The 23102-nt window shown below is 40.4% G+C and overlaps 1 protein-coding gene across 1 annotated transcript in view; it reads right to left on the reverse strand.

The window, feature by feature from the left end:
• MTHFD1L (methylenetetrahydrofolate dehydrogenase (NADP+ dependent) 1 like) overlaps positions 1–23102 on the reverse strand; it is a 162291-nt gene that overhangs the window by 58471 nt on the left and 80718 nt on the right. The window contains exons 21-24 of the mRNA XM_049801269.1: positions 11988–12127; positions 10375–10416; positions 9224–9324; positions 8626–8803 (exon numbers count right to left, since the gene is read on the reverse strand). Coding sequence (XP_049657226.1) covers positions 8626–8803; positions 9224–9324; positions 10375–10416; positions 11988–12127 — 461 coding nt within the window. The remainder of the gene's footprint in view (positions 1–8625; positions 8804–9223; positions 9325–10374; positions 10417–11987; positions 12128–23102) is intronic.

A 23102-nucleotide genomic window follows, 5' to 3' on the forward strand; every position in this document is an offset into this window, starting at 1 on the left:
AGAGCTGCTCAAACTGTTCAAATCTGATCACTGAAATGTACCAGCAGAAACAGCGAGCTGGGGCAGGGACATGTGGCTTGGGCTGGGATTCCTGAAATAAGCCTTGTTGCCAAAAGTCACATGAAACAAAACATGCAGATTACCAGGGGCCTGGCTTGGGACTGTGGTCAGGATTCCCATCATTTCCATCCTAATCTGGACACGTGGCTTTAAGATCTTTGGCTACTGGAGAAAGGAGTTCATCTTTTTAACTCTCCACAGCCAAACCCTGAGACTGCTGAAAACAACCCCTGTTCCCTTCCTCCTTCCTTTCTTCTGCTTTTAAACATTCCCTCTGACTTCCTCACCAAAACAGAGTCCAATAGAAAACACCTCTGAAAAGCCAGAGTCAACAGCAGTAAGTCCATAGTCATACTTCATCCCACTAGGTTGCAGTTACACCACACTACTATGAGAAGCACTGGTGTTATCTAGCTTAAATTGAATACCTTAAGTGAATGCCTGTCAATGCAGCACTGTCTGAAAGGATGTCTTCACATTTATACAATATAAGTATTTAAAACTACTTTATTCTCTGAGAAAACTTAAGATTCTGCTGAAAAACACACATTTAACCAGAGAATATACAAAAGCACTATTCACTTGTAACTTACACATTTAATACTTCAAGTTCTTTAAACACTCACTTTAGCCTCACTGCTTATTTTTAATTATCAGATCACCAGTTTAATTATGAGGTCACAACCTCTGAGTTTATTGTTGCTAATCTGCTTGTCTTTTAAAGAAATTCTTAAAATATTTTAAGATTCAGGGCAGTGGCACTTTTTTTTTTTCTTTAAATTTTAACTTCTGCCTTTACTGAAAACAATAATAATGAATCGCTGGTTGGCTAAGTGAAACAGTATGCAGGCATCACTCATTCCTCTTCTTATGAAGATTGCCAAATGAAAACATATGATGCGAGTATGGCTGAAGGTGCTGTGTGGGGTGACAGACTGCAGTGCTAAAACAATAGCTGAGTCTGCACATTCAAACTCCTACTTCTAGCTTTTCCCCTGGATAAAATAAAAACACATTTATTAAAGTATCTGTATATTCTGGTTCCAGAAGATCTGTGGCTGACAAAAGGATTCCTAAGTCTTTAGCACTCCTCTTCCTTTGTTGGCACAGGACGAGAGTTTGTTTTTTAATTTGTGGAAAAGCATATTCAGTCAAGTTAAACAGTTTGTGAATCAACACCTAAGCCTGTGGCCTTAGAGATTTATTTTCCATTTCCCCAACTTTGAAACTCCAGCTGTGCCTAAGAAAGTTGCTTTACATGAAGAATAGGAAAATAATGAAAACAAACATAAAAGTACAGTGCCATCAAGAGCCTACATCCACAAAAAAAAGAGACAATGTGGAAAGATAGCTTTCAACCCAAGAACACCCAAATCAGTGAAAGAAATGTTCAGGCTCCACTGAAATCTCTTTGATGGGAGTGGGAGGAGAGGCTGGTACAGCCCTGTGGAATTCCTCTTTCATGTGGCTTCACTGTTAGATGGCTGACTAGCAGTAGGGTGGGGGGAAATAGTTTAAAGACTAGCATATCCTGCAGGGCAGCATAGCCTGCATTTCAAGATGAGAAATGATCTCCATCATTTATTAGGAAAAGTTTCAGTAAGGAGCATATATAATTTTATTTATTCCTACTCCAGTAGTGCTTAAGGACTTTCCATTGGGTCCATACATACTGAAATCTATGCTGTATGAAGAAAAACACAGAATTCATTTGCCTCCTAGGCAAAAGAACAGAGGTATGTTGGGCTGATGTGACAGCAGACACACAATGGATGACCTTCATGGCTTAGTGGCTTCATGGTATTAGCAGAGGAAACAGAAAACACCTCTGACACACACTCGCCCCCACATTCAATCACACTGGGATTGAAAAGATGAGCAGTGTAAAAATGAATAAAAACACTCTCTCTTAGGTCATTCTCCTGGAGATCAGCATCCTGAAACTCAGGTCCCATGAGCTCTTCTTGACTCTGCCTTGCTCTTAGAGCCACTCCCCTTCTCCTCCACTGACGGGTCTCTTCCCTCCTTCATTACTCACAGTTCATTCTTGTTATTGGAGACCATGGCCAGTGCATGGAAGAGAAGATAACGCAGAGAACTGCTGCTGGCAGTTTTCTCTGTTCTGACACTACTCTTAGACCCCTCTGAGTGGGCCATTGTCCCTGACAGCTGAAGCAAAGACTGGAAGAAATGAGCCAAGTGGCAGCCCACGCCATACTGCCATAGCATAACAGAGGCAGGGGCAGCCAAAACTGTGGGCTCAGATGCTCCAGTTTTGCCCAAGTTATTATTATGCACCCAGGAGGGGAAGAAAAATTCCAGTGCTGAGGCTGTAACTGCTTGAATGCCTCCCTGAGAAGTGATGCTACTCAATCTCATTCCCAGTGGATGGCCCCAAGCTGAGAAAGGTCTCCTTTGTTCTGCAGGCTGGGCAGGCAATTCACTGCACTCAGCCAAAATATTTGTGCAATCAACTTCCACAGTACAACCTGGAAATATTTTAATTTGTCATGATATTACCGAAAGGCAGAGCACTGGCAAAAATGGATGTCATCTGACAAACTTGGAAGACTGGAACAACCCCTTCTCCTCCCTCCCTTTTATGACTTTTACACTCACCAATTTAGTTTTCCAATGCAGCATAAATCAAGTGATTTGAGGGTCTTCAATCATACCTGTCAGGTTACCATGTCAGTCTTTTAAGGGGACAATGCTAACTCACTGACTGGCCAGATATGCTGATCCTGCCTCATGCCATATGCCTGTCCTCCTCTCTTCTACCTCCTGGAGTGTTAGCCCACTGCGCTCCAGCTGCCTTGCAGGAAGGGGCAACGCACCTCTTAAAAACCTAATGCCTGCCTTCATTCAGACCTATGTTTCCTCCCCCAGGTTGAGGAGGGCTGCTGTAAGCCAAGGGAGAGTTCACCACAGGAGAAGAGAGGAGACCAGGATAGTGAAAGAAGGCAGGTTACTCAACAGGCATGCATTAGTGGGGAATATAGCTTCCCCCCCCCCGCCAAGAACGGGCACTGAAACCAGAGAAATTTGGGAATGGGATGCGTATGTTTCCATCCTCTCCTATCCTCCCCCTAGTTATCTAAACTTACTTTTAATGGGTCAGTCAACTTTACTTTGAGTAATAGCTTTCTGCTGCAACTTAAAGGCCCATACTTCAAGAAAAGTGAACCCAGAAGGGAAGTCAACAGTGATAAGAGAGTTGATAGTTTGATATTTTCCATATGTACTAAGAATATATATTTAAAATAAAACCAACCCACAGATTATTTCATAGAGAGGTCAGGAGGCCTTTAAAACAAACCCATCCTCCAAACACGGAAGAGAAATACTCAACAAGAAACCAATTCAACAGTAAAATAAGAGAGGTTAGTGTGCAGTGGGGGCAAAAATCCATATTAAAAACACACAGTACTATAATATTTACCACAACTACTGCCAATAATCTTTTAAACTATGTTATAAACTGTGGAGCCTATCGTATGAAAATTCATCCTTGCTCCTGAACCAACACCACACCCCGCCACACCTGCCCAGTGCCAATTCCTAATACTGTACACATTTCATGGTACACTGTATCTGTTTATGTTCTTTTCTTACACTTTTAAAGTGACAACAGTGCTGGTGTTACTTGTCAGAGGTCACTTTTGGTACTTGATCCATGAAATGACACTGGCACACGCATGCTCTCCCAAAATCATATACGCAGCTGTTCTTCACGCTGCCCTCAAAATATTCTTGAAGCTTATTCTGTTCTCATTTCAACTCCTGAAAATCATTCATTCATCTAGTACCAAATGTCAAACAAACCCTTCCTAGAAGCAAGAAGTATTAAAAAAAAAAAAAAAAAAGTACAAGCATCAGCTACTAGGATAAAAACAGAAGCTTGCCTTCTTAGAGAAATAAATAAAGAGAACGTGAAAAGCAATCTGAAAGTGGGACTACAGAGCACTGTGTCATGTAGAGATACCTGAGGAAGGTTAAACAGACTGAGATACTTCAAGGAATATAATCACATTAGCACAGTCTTCTAATTAGACTAGCTTGCTATGATACCCAACAGGACCGCTTAGCTGAGCCTGATTCCCGAACGGACACAACTGTGTTGTGTCCACTGCTTAAAATTGCTCATTCAGCACGTGCTTGGGTATCACTGTACAAGGTGGTATAAATGTATGAACATATCTCAGGATTGAGAAAAAAATTAGCTGATCCTCAAATTTTTACCAGTATTTGACAGATCTAGAAAAGACTTTCTTGTTCTTCTCACATTATACACATTTGTAAACACCTTTCAAGGAAGTCTTTGTTTTCAGACATAAGTTTGGAAATTACATAAAGCGCCGCAGAGATGCATTCCATTTGGAAAAAACCCGAAGACAGCCCACTTGACCTGGACTATCCTCTAATTAGATGCCTGACTGTACACTAATAATACAGTTTGCTGCAAACTTTGGTCTAACTAGTAAAAAGGGATCTAAACCAGTTTTACATATAGGGAGTTTGGGCTTTGTTTTTAAATCCCCAGGATAATGCTTTCTAACAAAACATCAAAATGTCAAATGAACCTATTATGGCTACAGTGGTCTCTGCTGTTGGAAGTTGTTCTAATTGTAGCCAGTTTTGGAAGCAAATTCTGATGAAGTTTTCCAGACTGAGGAAAATGAGATGAATAGACATCAAAGGACTAAATGGAAACATGAAGTAAAAGGAAGAGTAGAGTAACCTCATAAAGATGGACAGGTATGAATGAAGTGGTAGTGGTTTTATGCAGAATATTTCCCCCTTTGACCTTCCAAAGGGGAAAGAAAAGGAAAAAAACCCACCACAGCAAATCCCATCAAACTTGAGGCAACCAGCACTTAATGGTATTCAAGTAACTGGACAAATCCGGCAGTCACTGGAAAGATGAGGGATGGAACTACGCCCTTTCACTTACATCCCCTTTAGGCACAATGACAGGGGGAAATCATCTGTCTGAATGCCATCTTACTACCTCTTCCCTTTCCTAATTTTCTGTCATAGTTGCCCCTTTGAACAGTAGAAATCAGTCCTCAAAACTGCTACATCAAAAAATCCTATTACATCCTTAATTAATATCTGGGCAGGCTCATTTGGAAGAGGTGGCTTTCCTTCATGTCTCTATGAGCCCAGTGACCAAATGACCTACCATACCATACAAGTGACAGCATTGCTGTTTTGCTCTCCTACTTCCAACTACTTCAGTCCCCATGCTTTGCACAGTAAGAATGAAACAGAAGCCTGAACTTTACACTTTACTGTTTTTGTTGGCCTGAATTCACTTTTTTACAGTATTTTAAAATATTTATGTGTTTTTATAAAATCCCTTCAACATATTTTTGAGGCTTATAATATTTGTGTTAAGTTACAGGATATTAAGTTGATGTAAAGATGTGATTCATTCCCTTCGTGCTTAAGATCATGCTGCTTACGCAACACAGCACAAAATGATGTGTCTGGGAAAGACATTAAAGTAGAAATCAATCTCATTTTCTTTCTTCATGGAAGCAGAGTCCACCGCTACCAATCCTTTCTACTCATTCATACCACAAGATTATAAGCTACATAGAATATAGTAACATCAGAGCTTAAATATGGGACTCATCGAACACTAATGTGTTATCTCTGTAACACAAGCATCCTACAGGGAAAACTATTACACATATTTCTGAAAGATTTTTTTTTCCCCATTTTATTACGCAAACCCCATAAAATTACAGCCTCAGTTTCCAGAGCATCTCATTAGAGACAAACTCAGAAAGGCAGATACATTGCCCATTTTTTGGCTGTAAAAATGTTATATGGGCAAAGTACCTTGAATAGATGCTGCAGCACGTGTATTCCCAAGGTATTTGCATCTATTCTGTGAAGGCAGTGGTTAATACTAATGGGAGTTGGCTGGATTACTGACATTTGGGAAAAAAGTGGGGGAGGTGGAAAGAAGAAATAAAATGGGTGCAACAGATATGGGCTACATATCAGGGAGGAGAGAGAGTGAAAGACAACAGTAGGGCATATCTACCTCAGGCTGAACTTTTTTCTGGAGAGAACAATCAAAACAGGAACTTTCAGCCATTTAAAAGAACGAAGCTGAGGTTCTGCTGTTACAAAATAGCATTCAAACATTTTCTAAAGACACTTAAGTAGCACTGTCAACTGGAGCACAGCATCTTAAATTTGACAGGGGCTTCCTTGGTGCCAGAGTAGTCTATTTTGCTGCCCAAATTTTAACCCACCCACATTTGGGTAGTCAGGAAGGTCCTGAGAAATCATTTCTATAACCTTCTCGGCAACACGTCCCTCCAAACGTTCTACCTGTACGGTGGTACTCCAACATAGTGCTTTCAGGGGCCCAAGAAGCCCTTCCTTGCAAGCTGCTCCTCTGGACAGCTCGTGATGCTGCAACGTTACTGTCCTGGTTTCAGCTGGGATAGAGCTAACTGTCTTCCTAGTAGCTGGTACAGTGCTTTGTTTTGAGTTCAGTATGTGAAGAATGTTGATAACACTGATGTTTTCGGTTGTTGCTCAGTAGTGTTTAGACTATAGTCAAGGATTTTTCAGCTTCTCATGCCCAGCCAGCGAGAAAGCTGGAAGGGCACAAGAAGTTGGCCCAGGACACAGCCAGGGCACCTGACCCAAACTGGCCAACGGTGTATTCCATACCATGGGATGTCACATCTAGTTGAGGAACTGGGGGGGAGTGGGGGCAGGGAATCACTGCTCGGGGACTAGCTGGGTGTCGGTCGGCTGGGTGTCGGTCAGCGGGTGGTGAGCAATTGCCCTGTGCATCATTTATACATTCCAATCCTTTTATTACTACTGTTGTCATTTTATTAGTGTTATCATTATCATTAGTTTCTTCTTTTCTCTTCTATTAAACCGTTCTTATCTCAACCCAGGAGTTTTACTTCTTTTTTCCCGATTTTCTCCCCCATCCCACTGGATGGGGGGGAGTGAGTGAGCGGCTGCGTGGTGCTTAGCTGCTGGCTGGGGTTAAACCACGACAGTTACCTTGAAGATGACTGCAATAACAAAGACTCCAAGACATGGAAAAAGAGTCGCCATCTCTGGCAGACATAGGATTGAAACTTGGACCACACTACCCTTTGTTAGGTTATCTGACTAATGCTAAGCAAATTAAACACAAAGCCCAAGCCAGGATCAGAGGAACAACGATAGGTGGAGGTACCCTAGTAATGCAATCAGTGGAAAAACCTTATCAGTGAAAATCAGAGAACACTGAGTTGCCTGTTTCCTAAGATCATGCAAGGGGAAGGATGAGACCATTGTCCTTGGTGTGAAATGCACCAAGGTGAGTCAATGGAGAAACTCTCATCAGCAAACTTTGCAAACAAAAGGGGGTTACTGCCTAGAGCAGCACAGGACTCCTTATGTAGGGATGTAGGAAGAAAAGCATTTTGGGACTGTCTAAAAGTTATGATGAAATTTTTGAAGGAGATTGTGGGAATGTGTGAAGATTGTTAGGGCACGTTTAGTGGAAGGACCAAATATGGGGAAAGGGAGTAATCAAGGTGGATTGAAGAGGAACAAGTGTGGGAAAAAATAGAGGGAAAAGGGGAAGAAGGGGCCCACTGAGTGCCAACGTGTTTGGTCAGTAGCTTGTCTCGCTAAGCTCTGTGCTTGAGCACCATAGTCTGTCCTCTATTCTCATTAAATCCGATTTCTGACTACTTTCTGTGTGGGTGTGCTCTCTGCTCTAGGTGTGTATGTATGAACACAAGAGAGGAAGAGGAGACGTCAGAGTGTCAGCAGCTGGAGTGAGCTGTGAACCTCAGGGCTCAGGGACCCTTGTGCCAGCAACTGGAGCAGGGCAAGGGCACTGGGGGCTGCTCCTGGAGAGACTGAGGATCTAAGACCAACTGCAGCACTGACCCATGTATCGCGTGTGCCATATTGTACTAGCAGACTCTAATTCCGATGAGCAGGAGAGAAGGAACAGGACAGGGCCACTTGTGCTCTTCGTTTATCTGAGGGCTGTGGGTGTGTAAGTGGGTGCTGGTAAAGGCAATGCTTTCTCTCTGCATTGACCTGTGTGGCTGGGCAGATGTATAGCATGAACATGCATGTGCTACCTCTAAAATCCTTCTCATACAGACAGTGAATGCTTCAGGGAGCCACAACTTGGTGCAATACCCATGACTGTGAGATAGTAACTGTATTTCATTTGAGCTGATTGTCAGGACAAGTATCATGACTGAGATATTTGTGGAGAAGTCTTCCACAATAATTTGTGAATGTTCCACCTACAGACATACTTTCACGTTAAACAAGAACGTATAAGAAACATCATTCAATGCACTAAATAACGAGCATTATCAGCAAGTATCCTGCTCTTCAGATTAGACAAGCCACAGATAGTTTGTTTTCTCCAGCTTTTGTGATTTTAAACCAAGTCAAGCCCCTTTCCAAGTATGTTAGATAGCTTTGTTGCAATGTTGTTCTTGTTTTAAATCCAACACTGATGCAGCATGCATTCATTACCAAAAAAAAATAATCCCAAAACCTTACCTCCAAGCTGTAGAGATATTTGAAACTGTTTTTCTGATTGGCTGCCTTTTCCACAGCTTGAGCTAATTTTACTGCTCCTCTACCACCAGCAGACCAGTGATTGCAAGGTACAGCATCAGACGCTCCAGATTGCTTTGCAATCTCACACACCAGATCAACCTCAGCAGGAGAGTCAGTTCTGCCAACCAAACAGTTCCATCTCATTATTTTGTTTAATTAGTTCTCTTCTAGAACCTTATATACTTAGCCTTATTCTACCATCAGCACTTGTAAAGCAAGTCTATATAGGAATTATGCCATATACATAATGCATGTATATAAAGCATATGTATTTACATGTTTCAAGAACACTTTTTGTACTTGTTATAGCTAATTAACATGGAAGATTAATAGTTCCAGAACAGTATATAATTTTTTTGTGGTTTTGAAACCTTAAGAACAGGCTGAGGATTTAAAGGTCTTTGTGTTCATGATGAAAAAAGGAAATTCTTTAATAGCTTCTTTTCTTCATGCCAAAACAGATTAATTTAAAAACCAAGAAAAGTGTGAAATTTGAACTGTGGATTTACTCACAAGAGTAATGAAAGTACAGACTTACTTGAAGACATTTAGAGCAACCACAACAGGAACTCCAAAGAGCTGAGTAATTTGAATCTGTTTCTGTAGATTACAGCAGCCATCAGCTACCAGCTGGAGGTTCTGTTCAATTAAATAAAAATTAATGGAGATGGTAAGAAACATCAAGTCTTCTCCAGCCAAAGAATTTTCCATAAACTAAAGTGAACATAAACAGTGTTGATCATAACAGTTGCAGGCAAGTAAAATGCTTCCAGACAAAAATATTTTGGCACTTATCTTACCAATTCTTACTTCAATTAATAAGCAAAAGACATATTTAAGTAACTAAGCAGTGTCCAAAATTTGTACGTGAATGCATTGCTCTCTTCTGGGACACAAGAAGACAGTGCAGCTGATGACTATTGCCTGTCACGATTGTGAAAGGGCTGTTAGTCTCTTGTTTGCAAAGTTTATAAACAAACTACAGTAGTGGGGTGGGGTGTGACATGCTATATGCATAGTCTAATCTCTATACACATATATATCCCAGATAAAAGCACATTACTGGTTTTCCTTATTTACTCTTTTACCTCATACTTTGTAGGCCTTGTCTTAATTGCAACAATACACGTATCCTTAGCCTGATAAAACCAAGAGGCCAGAACTTTTCTGCAGTGAAGAGACAAAGAATCCACTCATTTGAGTGACATTCAACACCAGATGTGAAGCACAAACAGAATAAACCTGTTGTTTAATTAACAGGTTAAGCTATCATTAATTTTAGGGAGTGTCTTTGACCCCTGCACCACTCTGCTTTTGTGCTTCCATAAACGCCTGTATGATGGACTGGGATGAAGAGCTGATTAGTCTGAAAACTTAGTGGTCCTAGAAAAACTACTGAAAAAAAGTTATTTTTCAGCTAGCTCAGTTCCTCAGTGCAATCTGTCATGCAGTCACACACATAGCACAAACAAGAGGGATAACACCAAGTGGCTGAGGGAAGGTGAGACGGCTTTGTTGCCAATGACTGTTAAAGACGTTCACTGAACGTCAACATCAGAGCATGCTATTGTCAAACCTGCAGCTGCACACTATACAGCCAGAGGAATGAGAAGTTCTGATTCTCCATACGTCACATTATTTTGTCCCTTTAAACAAAAACTCCTAAAGTTTTATAATAGTTCCTCTTACCTCTTCTGTGTATTCCTTCTTCAAGGGGGCACCAGCAGTTACCTGGGAAAATAAACAATCGACATCATCACAGATTGACACTTGCATAACCCTAAATGGTCAGAAGTGCACTTCTGCTTACTTTCTATACTGCCAGTCAGCACATACATTGCGCACAACGTCATAGCTTGACTGCAGCTTCTGTTTTATTCCAAGTTACACCAGTACATGGAGAATAGCAACACTTCCTATTGTATCTAGGTAGCAAGATACAGGTAGTGACTCAGCAACTAGTTGTAAAAGATTTATTAGAGAGAAGGTAATTGGATCCCATTGTACATGCTTAATAACACACCAGCAGTGCAAAGACTATGGACAGCAACCTCCAACAGCTGCCTGTAGGAATAACAGTAACACAGATGACTGTGTCAGAAGAACATCATCTTTGGGTGTCCTGTAATTACTGCCCATGGCAAGGAACTGCATGCAAGTAATTTACTTTGCTAGAAACCTCCCAGTAAAAGTATCTGGTACTCTGCATGCCTCTATGATGCATTATGTCAACAAATGAAAGCTTTATACTTCTAAAGACACAGATCAGACAGAAATAGAGACAGTTATTAAGACATATTTAAGTCCTATTTTTGCTAGATTGAATGATAACACATGTGACAATATATCTGCCTTGATAGGCATGGAGGACTATCATTAAAAATAAAGAAAACTTGCATTAAAAGTGGACTAAAATGATAGAAAGTTATATAATTACATCAACCTGAAAGACTGAAAAAGGACAGCTCAGCTTTAGCTCTAAGAGATGATTAGCTGTAAGGGAGACCATGCATTCCAAAATTTTGTGGCTGTGGAAACAGCTCTGGTATTTTCACCCATTGAGACTGTTTCCCTGGCAGCATCACTCTCTTGCATGCTGCTGGGCAGATAAAAGTGTTTCTAGGAGTTAAGTGTCTGTCTGCTTGGCTAGCAGAGTCCAATCTGATTGTATGACTGAGGAGTACTTCTACAAACAGTAATCTGTACAAGCCTCATCATAGCTTAAATAGCAAAAAGTGATATACAGGTGATTTTTGGTACACAGGGAGAACACTTGCAAAGTTTTATCAGTTGCCTAAGCATTCCCGAGGGAATTCACCCGAGCAGATTAAAAGGACAGAATGGGTTCCCATTATTGCAGTGAAAGAAATCTCAAAACCTTCACTAACAATGTTGCCTACTTCCACTCACATTACTGCAAACCCAAGCTCTTCTCATTCCTCCTCAGCTGCCGACTTTCCCAGCCTGTGACTACTTCAGTGCACTTACAAACACTATTTCAAAAGGCATGGAAAAGAATATATATACATATTACAGGTTGGTTTTTTTTTTCATGCAAATAAACTTCCCTCCCTCAGTAAGATTTAGTACTTCTTCAGAGCTCTTTCATCCTTCTTCTTTCATTCGTGCCTCTCCATTCCTACATTACCTTTGGAGGTAACATTTATAAGATGAGGTAACTCAGAAGGGATATCTAAATACTGCCCCATAGGCTACCCACAATATTTCTTAAACCAAGATATTTTTACTTATTTCAAATATTAGCAACAATTTTATTTTCCAAGAAAGGTGCAAAAACTTACATTTGGCCCACCTCCATGCATCTTCAAAGCCCTCACTGTAGCAACGAGTACAACCACACTGGGAACCAAGCCAGAGGCTCTGCATTTGATGTTGAAGAATTTCTCCATCCCAATGTCAGCACCAAAGCCAGCTTCAGTTACTGTTAAACATTAAAAAAAACCAAAACAAAACCACACATAAAACATGCTTTCAGTCAAACACTGGGGGATATTTCTGCTTTAGCATACACTGCATTTAGATACACACCAGTACTCAGTTTTGAATGAACTTTCAAATAGAGGTCTATTTACATTACTGAGTCTGATTAAAAAAACTATTCCCAACTCAGAAATAAATTCTTTTATTCTTGATATGTACAATATGTCATCAAAAGTAGTCATGTTGGGGGAAAAACCCCCAAGCAATCCAAATTAGTTTGAATCAAAGTCTTTTAAAAACATCTAGTTCTCTAAAATATCTGTTTCTGTGTAATTATATTTATTCAAAATGTTTGCAAACTCTTACAGATATGACTTCCCTACATTATTCCTCCCCCCTTGATTTTGCTAAAGATGTGCTTTCATCACAACTAATGGACCTAAATTCTCCTAGGTTTGCAGAACTTCTGGTCATCTCTTGCTTTTGTAGAGAGGATGTTTAATTACAAACACAAACCAGCAGTTAGTCATGTCTCAGTATTAAAGATACTATTAAACAATGAATTCTATGATGGGATTTTGCACCAAAGAAGTCAGATTAATGTAACGTGACTCAGGAAAAAAATCTGTGCAGAATTAGGATATGCCTGGCAAAGTGTTTTTAGCAGAGCTACAAATAAAAGAAAAAATAATCTGTATTAAATGATGTCAGGCTCTTCAGAGCTAATCTGCTATGATTTGTCAAATATCAATTATTTCAATGGCTTCTTTTAAAATCAAAGTAATTTCTTTTTATTAGAGAAACACAAGCACACAGCATTAAAAAATTCAAGGGATTAAATCTCCTGTTGGTTGAAAAACTGCCTATGTAACTATTTTCCACCGGAACACACTGAAGAGTTGGGTTCAATATGTGCCTCTGGAAGATTTGAAGGGACTTTCAGCCAGACAAGTCAGGGTGGGAAAATAGCTTGCTCCAGAGACTTCTGGACCTGACTTCAAGCAGAGCTGGTAACGTCCTCATAGCCCCAATCAACTTACAAAAACTAGTAAATTCCCTTTTCTTTCTCTCACTCCTGCCAGCAGTTTTGACTCTCATGCTTAGGAGGGGAGGGGACCATGAACAGCTGATTGAACATTTTGGGGCTGGAAACCTTCAGCAGGGTCAAGGAGGAAGAGGTACAGATCTGCTCTGCTGCTGTGGGAGAAAGTATCTTTCTATTGGCAGCCGATGTGCTTTAGGAAGTCCCAGCCTTTGTGCATTTGTCCTCACCCCACCGGTCCTTTTCCACCTCTTCTTCATTTTGCACAGGCTGAAACAATTGCCTGCGTGGCTCTGCTCAGAGGGAGGAAATGGCTGCTGGGGCTGGGGGAGAAAGCAAGCGCGAGCAAACCAGGGGGTGGGCATGCGGGGGGCACCAGGGACCTCTTGAAATAGTAACATGGCAAGTGCCATGATTAACATTCTCCAAAATCATTGTAATAAGTACATTATCTTTTTGTGAATAGCCCTGAGAAAAACAGACATACCAAATATGGAAACACAGGGAAAAAAAAAAATGTTTACACAAACACAATAATTCAAAGGAACAAAGCTAATGTCAGGATAAATCATATAAAAAGCAGAGCCAGGGATCACATGTCTGCTTTCCAGTAACCCCCATTCTTCTTCTCCAATGTCTTATGTGGCACAGTGTGATTAATGAGAACTCTGAGTCAGGAATATATAACCACAATCAATCTTTAATATAAACAACAGATAAACTAGCAAGTACTTGAGAGGGTGGGAAAATAATTTGTCTCTTACAGAGATTGCCAGCGTATACACATAGCAGTCTCCTAACATTTCCAAACAAAGTTTCCAGGGAGTTAATCCTTTTCATGCCAAGGCTTTTCAAGGGTCAGTTTTCCTTAGAGAAAGGGGAATTGCAAGTCTACCTTTTAGAGAGAGAGAAGAAGAGATGTCAGCCTTCCAGTAAGCACAGCAACTGCTCACACAGCACTTCATGGCTCTCAGGGAGGTGCTAGCCACCCTTCAGGCAGTCTGAGCAGCCAGGGCAAATGCCCAGGAAAGCTGTGTGGGGACACTTATCTGGGCAGCTGTGCATATTCCTCTATTCTTTGTAATGCTTTCATTTGATATGGAGGGCAAAAATGCACATTTGCCTAAACAACTCAAATCCTATATCGACATCTGAAAAGCTAACAGAACACCGGTGCTCACCGGAGTGAGTGCTACAACATGGAGAATAGGATTTCTTCATCTGAAGCGGAGGAAAGGGAGAGGAATGTCAGTGCTTTCTCCGGTGTGCAGAAGGAAACCGGATGTAGTAGAAAAGTTGCTGGATGAAAGTTGCAACTCCGTTTTATTTCCTCTGAGGAACAGTGAGAAGATAGAGTAATATGCCAAGCTATTATATTTTAAAATCTTTGCGCTGAAACACTTAATACAATTACTTTCAGATTGTTTCCTGCTTTCAAATGAAAGTGCCAATGAAAAACAAATACAGACTATGAATGGGAAGTTTCAAGCTAGTCTACGTTTAGAGATTATGAGATAAAACAGCTAATCACTTTAAATATAACAACAGAAATTTAAAATAATACATGGGTTCATTTATTTCAGTTATCTCTTCTCATACACGGTTTGTCAACAGAAGGCAATTACAGATTACAGGTGAACTGATGAAGATTTTGGGGAACAAACATCTACCTAAGCAGATGTGGTCTGCTGTACCCTCAACTGAAAGAAAGTTTATGATGCAACCAGTACTAACTGCCTACACAGAGTCTTTACCCAGCTTCAGCTCCCCTCCCCAAAAGCCTCTTCACCTTGTCCCCTGCCAAGCAGCCACTTCCCAGCTCCATGAATCACTGCTACCTATGCTTCTGCCCTGCAAGCAGGTAAGGGGTTTGCAATAGACGTGATGATGCTGGCATAATGTTAACTGCTTGCTTTGATTGCCCAGCCACAAACATAGCGATTCTAATGAAAGTAAAGAGGTAAATTATTTGCCTTCAGCGAACTCATAGAAAACATACAGGTATTTGCACTTCCAGTCTGAGAACACGAACTCATGGCAACATAGGCTGACCCAGATCAGGGATTTTACAGTCCCAGGCCTTACTTTGCATTCCAGATCCCCTTCTTGAACTGATAAGACTGGACAATGATCCAGACATGTACTAAAAGATTATTTTCTGGGTGTGATTTTCAGTGAGTACAGCTCTCTGGACTGTCTCACTGCGTTGTCATAAAAAGTACAAAACCTAATTCTACAAATACTCTGCTGTTTGATTTTATGCTTCAATTTTATAGCCCAAGTATCATAAGGAACGTGAGAATGAAGATTAAAAATGAAGATTTCATGTATCAGCAGTGCACTACCATTACATTACTTTTAATAATGGGACATAGGTGAAATCTAGCAACTAATACACACATATATATCAGAAGTAAACTGCATCAAAATGCTCCAGTAAGTTCAAACAATTTCTTCTCATAAAAGATCCATGCGAAGGTGACCAAAAGCTAGGCTCATTCTAACACATCAGGGTAACTGGGAAATCTTGTTTCAAAAGAACAGTAGGCAAAACAGAACACAGAATTACTATAGGTCTTTCTACAGGTCATTTACATAACGTCTACTTCACTTAGTTCAGCTACCAAAATAACCAGTAAACCATAGTTTTTGTTCAGAGCAAGAGGCCAAAATACTCAAATTAGGTTCAAAAGGGGAAGGAAAAAATTATAAACGTGGAATTAGGCAATAGCGATGATGAGAAGTCTGCCGGGCAGTGTAAAGTCAGAATAATCGATACTCTTCGCTGAAGTCTGATTCCACTTCAGGGTTCAGGCAAATGAACAAATCACTCTGATGGTTTTGTTTCTTGTTTATAATTACCATAACCTCTTCATGGAATAACTGCCTTGCCAAGCACATCTGGGAATATTTTATCACCTACACATGACAACGGCTTAAATAGACAGTGTCACGGTTTAAGCAGCTAATCAGATTTCATTGTCATGCTTAATACAAAATGTAATTTTTCCCCACCTAAAAATACATCTATCATACTATAGCTGCATAAAGTGGTTCCACATTAGCCTTACATTTACATACTGCTTAAAAGCCTTACAGAAAGTGATGTTTAGAATTTTTTTAGAAGATATTTCACCCACAGTTGAACTTCATGTAAACTGAGGATAATTTCTAGTGAAAGTAGCTTCTCCCTAGTCAGCCCTTTATATCAACAAATCAATGTCAAAATAAAACATTTGTACTATAAAGGGCCAAGTCAGATGCATACACAAGGCAAAGCTTTAGGACACAAATTGTGAGCCTGGATTCCCGAACAATGTAAAAGGAAATGGAAACTCTGAGCTGCAAGCTGCCATTTACTCCCCACATGTAAACATATCTGTTCTGGTGCAGCTGTCTGCTGGTAAACTCAGGAAAAGAAGAGTTCAAAGTCACAGAAGCACATGAACTGTGAACCTGGAGCTGGAGGCACGTTAGCTGTAAAGTACTGATACATTCTTGTTTAAGTGAAAAATACCAAGGTGCACAACCGCCAAGATAAACTAGGATGATCAGTGATTTCTCTAACAGGATATCATATTTTTGTTAGTATAGCTAGGGATGAATAAGCCAGATGTTTGTCCATTCTGACTCTGCCAATTTATCTGATGTGAACTTCCATTATTATGACTGCTTTTGGAATGTAACAGATACTTTTTTTTCTTTTTTCTTTCTTTTTTTCCCCCTCTCTCCTAACAGAGGAAGTTTTCCTGTTCATTTTTCTCCTGACGCATTCTCAGATGGCATACAACACAGGCACTCGCTGCTACCACCTCTGAACATGAAGTCCAGCAGAGAAATACACATGCATATATTAAGGCTGAACATTTTTCATGCCATGAAGAAAATAGTTTGCATCAGCTATCAAAGTTTTATGTTGTTGTTGTGAGGCCTAGGAGAAAAGGTAATAGGAAAAATATTTGCCACTTAGTTTAGCAGAACATAAGCTTATTGGAGGTAACAGGTACTTTTCACCCCTTGCTAAAGAAAGATGCCAGGGCAGTATGTGCTCTGCAGAGGTACGGGCACTGGAGGTTTCTGACTGTCGACCACCAATCCGTGCTTTTGACTGAACCAGCAGATATGGCAGTCCTGGTTTCTTAAGCCAGAAGGATCGCACTTTTAACAGCGATTAACGCATTTTCTTCCACAAGAAGTCCTGACCAAAATAAACTTTATTCTCACAGAGCAAATTACATGAAGTTATGTTCAATAGTAGACTACGATTCACGTGAGACTCTGCGTGGAAGCCTCTTCAAATGTAGACAGAGAGCAGCCCACCTGCACGAGCACCCCCAGAGAGACACACTATAAATGCCTGGTTTCTGGTTCCACCGGCATATCCTCCAAGCCGCAACACTTGAGCTGTAGCTCATGAGACCTCTCCCAATACAAATTTCTTTGGCGGAAAAAAAATCAAATCTCCTGGAAATTTTCAACTTCTCCACACAAACAAAGTATGTCAGCTGAAAACAACGATTTACACTCAAGTACCCTGCCATTATACCCCATGACAGTAACAGTTCAATTCATGCCGCCTTCCTCCAAAGGAAACTTGTCCCCAGTGTCCAAGAGTCTCAGGTCTCAGCCGACTGTCATTGCCTCCTGGCAGCCAGGGCTGCACAGGGAGCTTGGCTCCCAGGAATACACTTCATTTACGTGCTGATTCCCTTGGGACCCCATAACAAGTTCTTTCAACCTTTTGCTCAGAAACATTTCTTTTTCCATAAGAGATGAATTTTACCATTGAAAAGGAGAGCAGCTTTATATGAGAAACTAAAGGTTACAGCATAACCTCTCACAGTTACTTTATATACCAATTGCTGTTAACTTTCCAAGAGCATCCCATACATTAAACAAACGAATAGGCACAATGACTTATACAGCTTATTCCCAGACTATAGACAAAAAATTAGCAGAAAGTTCACTTTATTTACGACAAGCCAGACAGCTGAAGATAACTTTTAAATCTCAATTCTCTCACAATTAAGGATACAATTCCTCTTTGCAGGTTTTACAGGCCTGCTTATATATGTATGCTGCACATGTCGGATTTGAAATTCAGGGGAGGAATCAAACTGAAAACTCCAAGAGCTGACAGGAGTGGCACTGTGTGACAGAAAGCATGCTCTGCACATCTCCACAGCTCTGCTTGCCTCCCCCTCTTGAGAATATACAGAAGTGCAACTGCAGTGATTCCTGCCTACAAAGCACCGATTTAGGGCATGGTTTTACCAGGTGGCTGAACCAAATGAGCACCCTGCCTTGCTGAAAGGGCAATTCCTGTTCCCTCTTAAGTCTTCCACCTTTCTCCCCTGCTCCCTCCCTGCTGGTCAGACTTCCTGCAGGTTTTGGCACTCATCTAGTTGCAAGGTAAACTGTTGGAATTTGCTAACCAGAAAACAAACAAACAGAAAAACATAGAAAAAACAATATTTTTTCCACTGGGTTAGATTTGAATCAGCTGAAGTGAGATCAGACAAGTGTCTTAACATGTTCAAACAGGCAGCAAAAGCAGACAAACAGAAGCAGGGGAAGGAAGGGAGACGCATTTCAACAGTGGAAAACTGTTAATTCATCCCTAGCCACCTTGTCAAACCATACTCTGATATTTCAAATGTAAAATTTGACATCTTCTCACAGCTCACTAATAATGAGCTCATTATTTAGATTTATTACTCAAGATTAAAAACCTGAAGACATCTTACAAACCACAAACAATTCATTCTAATAGGAATAAAGTGAGCTGTATATGGCTTCATGGGCTACACGTTTCTTTGAATCCCTCTGCTAAGCCTGCTGGGTTTTACACTCACTTTCTCTTAACTCCTGTGTCTTATACTCATGTAAAGACCATAGGTTAAGTGTTGGCCCCTGACATGAATTGTAATGCACAGCTGAATACACTAACCAAACATACACAGTTCCCCCTTTTCTAACCTTCTGTTACAATATTACTAGAAAAATTCAAACAAAAGAACTGTGAATTTTAGCTGCATCTTTTTACCATTCATAGCACGTTTCCTTTGAGGTAACAGAGTATCATTTGCTCATAAGACAGATGACCACGTTTTTAAAATGGATCACAATTAATGGCATAGGAATAAGGCAATTACATTATCTCATACTTAAGAGATCATCATGGCTTTTGGCAAAGAATTATTAGCCTTCTGGTAATTACAAAACTAAAACCTCACCACTTTTTTATTTGGAGTTGTGTGGAAGGAATAATTAACAGCAGCAGTGATGGATCTTCTACAATTCCCCAACTGCAAGGAGTATATTAACTTACAGTACCCACGGTATTACCCTAAGTGCTTAAAATAAATCTCATCACACCTAAACCATGTTTCTCTCTGTGTATCTCACTACCAGACTTTCATTTACTTTCACTTTAAAAACATCCAGTTGGCTGAAGCTCCTGCCACAAATACACCTTCCATCAAACTGAAGCTTCTCTCTGTTGAGGTCTCAGGTTTTGGCTCCTCCTACTCCACTTGGAAGAGCTACAGAAAATGGACTTTGAACATGCTTTGAGAAATCATGTTACAAGCATCTGGAAAACACTGACTTCAGGAGGCTGGCAGAGAGCCTGAAGATCTCTTCCCTGGAAAAGTTCTACCCATTTCATCAAATAGCCACAAAGTAACACCTGCCTTAGCACCAATAACCCACTGATTCATGAAAAAGGAAAGAGGAGACACAAAGGATCTTATTCTTGAGACAACACCACTTCAGCATACACCCTGGAAGATGACATACTTTCTAAAGAGCAGCAGAAATATAATCAGGCAATGAGTGATGATACAGGTAGTGAATGACGAATACATAATTTTTTGCAGCCATACAAGGTACCCTCAGAGCCTATCACAACTCAGACACAAAACCCATTTAACCGACCACCACCACACGCTGGGCTGTGGGCATTCCCATACCCCCGCAAGCCTTCTGATGGGCGCAGCTATGGAGGCGGCGAGGCCAGGAAATCAGAAATCACCTTGCCAGCCACATGCGCTCCTCCTCGTTCTCATCACAAAACAAAAGCGCCTGTGCATGGATGGCAGGAGAGCGGTGTTGGCTGAGGCTGCGACACATGCCACACAACAAAGAGCCCCCATTGAATCAGGATGATCAATGCTCCTGTCACTTGGTGCAATCACCCGAGGCATGCCAGGCATGGAGTCATTAATCACTGCAATGTAAACCTACCTGGTAATGCATGCAACTATTTGCCTTGGGCTGCCACCTTAGTAAAGAGTCTGGGGGAGTTTTAATGAGGCACACATTTTGAGAAGTATTCCCCACTCTGCCCTTCTAAAATTCTGGGGAGTGCTTGCTTATTATGATAATGATTTTGTCCATGACTTAGGCACTGTCTTTTCAGCATATGCATGTATTGAATCCTCCCCTCCTAGGAGGAGGAACAGGTTCTGGTTTTATTTCATTCCACTTAAGTCTTTGCTAGCATACAGAATGCCTTCTCTTTGTGATTGGCCTGGAAGGGGACACTAGCAACACTATTCTTGACAAAACTACTGAGCCATGTTTTAGAAATCCATGACAAAGGATATATCCTGTTATTTATCCCTAGGAAGAAGAGTATTTCACTGCGTTAGCAGTTTGTCTTGATGAAAAACTGGCCCAGTGAACCATCTGATGCAAAGGCTGTAAATGAATCTACAAGACCATCCTGAGAGCTTAGCTGGAGAGCTCTGTCCTGGTGGAAATTCTACAAAGAGTGCAATACATGTATCAAGCACATACAGAATTTAAGATATCAATACACAGAAAGACTTTGCATGAAGAGAGAAAGTGCTGGTCACTGTTAGTAGTATTTTAGGAGATGGGGAAAAATGCCTAGTGCTGAGAACATATAGCATAACCCACAGCAGAGCACATGAGGGTAAAAGAAGCAGGCATGTAAAGCCCACTGTGCTGCACAGACTTTGAAATAGCCACATGCATGGAGAAATACAGCAGAAGCAACTCTGGATATCATGGAAGCTTTTCACATGTAAGCCCTCCAATACCTTTCGCAGGTAGGCATTTGCTTGGTTGTAATCACCTATATTTTTAAAATAAACTGTACAAAACCAGTATTTGAACCTCTACTCAAAGTGTAAGACTGATGGCTTGTGTTGAACTTATTAATATGTATTTACTGTTTTCCCTGTATTTTTTTGGATGCGGAAAAAGGACTCAGCTGGTTAAAACTGCTGTGGAAAGTAACTGTGTCTGTTGAACCATATGTGTGTGCACATGAGTAATCTATCTTACAGAAAGAATTACGAACTGAGGAGAGCGAAGGTACTAAGGTCACACACCAACAAATCCCACATGGAGAAGGATTTTCCTACATGGATTTCCTAATTAAGAACACAACCAAAACCAAAATCAAACCAAACTGTAATTCTGCTAGTTTACAAGCCAAATCTTTTCAACTGCTCATGGCTAATCCAATTCTTTAATGCCTATTGTGGATTTCTCCACTTAACCACAGTTCCTGTAATCAAGGCAACAGAACTGCTGTTGCAAACTATCCATTACCATTTCTGAAATATTTGTACATTATTAGTGGATCCCCCTTTACTACAGATTATGAATTTTTTTTTCAGTTCCTCTTTGTAATTGCCCATCATCTTGTTATCTCAGCTACTCTGTTGTCCTTGACCCTCTGCCGCATTTTTGTGCTTCTTCACTCCTTGTGCAGCAAAGGACCTCAAACCGTACACTGAATTCTTAATTGGCTGCAGGAAGAGCTGAACCTGCAACCCTTGATTTATGAAGCTGTTACTCAGCCTCTTGGGAGCTCTGTCTGAGATGCAGTAGATGGAGGCAGCGGATAGATGCAGTGTCCTCATGCATGTAAAGCATCTGCTCTGTCGCCGAAGCTTCATTCCCACTCAGAGCTTGCAGTCAGGGCTAAGTTGAAGATACATTACAAGCATATGCCTTATTACTGCAGGAAGGAAAGTTGAAGAGTTTGAGATTGTCAGCTTCAATAAAGCTGTCAGCATAGCAAATCAAGGATAAAGGGACCAACAAAAAGACCATATAAAAGACAGATAAGCCACCCAAAATTAAAAAATGGTTGTAATCCACATTTTCTCTTGCTGTATTTGAATCTAATCTGTTTTCTCAATCAAATCAAATTAATTACACAGTAGCTATATAAAACTGCAAAAATAGAAGGACAAGGTCAGAGCAGCTAAGTGACCCTGATATACCATTTAGGATATTAATCTTTTCTTTTAATGTATTATTTTGTAGAATCAGAGAACAGTCTCTGAACACTTTCAAATATTGTCAACATCTGACCTTCAAAAGCACTTTGGCTATTTGCCAAAGCAACACTCTTCCCATTAACAAATCACACTAGCCATACATAACCCAGCATTATTTGCAATCTAATTAACATGTTTAGAATTGGTTTAGAAACATATTTATATCCCTAGTCATGAATTCTTGATATTTTTCTTTAAAGCTAATCCCACCAGGTCATAAGATCAGATATGTAAGCAAACCTAATTTCTGTTTTCAAAGAGAAATAACTATTTTCTGTTAAAATTATTTAGAATTTCACAGCATATAACAACAGATACGGTTTGTTGTTTGAAAATTAAAAAAACCCAATGATTTCAAGTCAGCATTCTTTCAGAGAAATCACAGTATTTTTCTTTTGTATTATCTTATCATAGAGTACTTAATAAAATTTATGAGGCAAAACAAAACACCTGCAATTATAAATCTTAAGAACCCTCTGCATGTGCTTTTTCTTCTGAGAACATCTAAAGACATACCTTAACCTTTTTCCCCAAACCATGACATTATTTCAACTGGGCTGGTATAGAGGGTAGCACAGGATGAGAAGAAAACATTTTGGAGTTCTGATCCC

This window comes from Accipiter gentilis, chromosome 5 (assembly GCF_929443795.1).
Source record: "Accipiter gentilis chromosome 5, bAccGen1.1, whole genome shotgun sequence".
NCBI lineage: Eukaryota > Metazoa > Chordata > Aves > Accipitriformes > Accipitridae > Astur > Astur gentilis.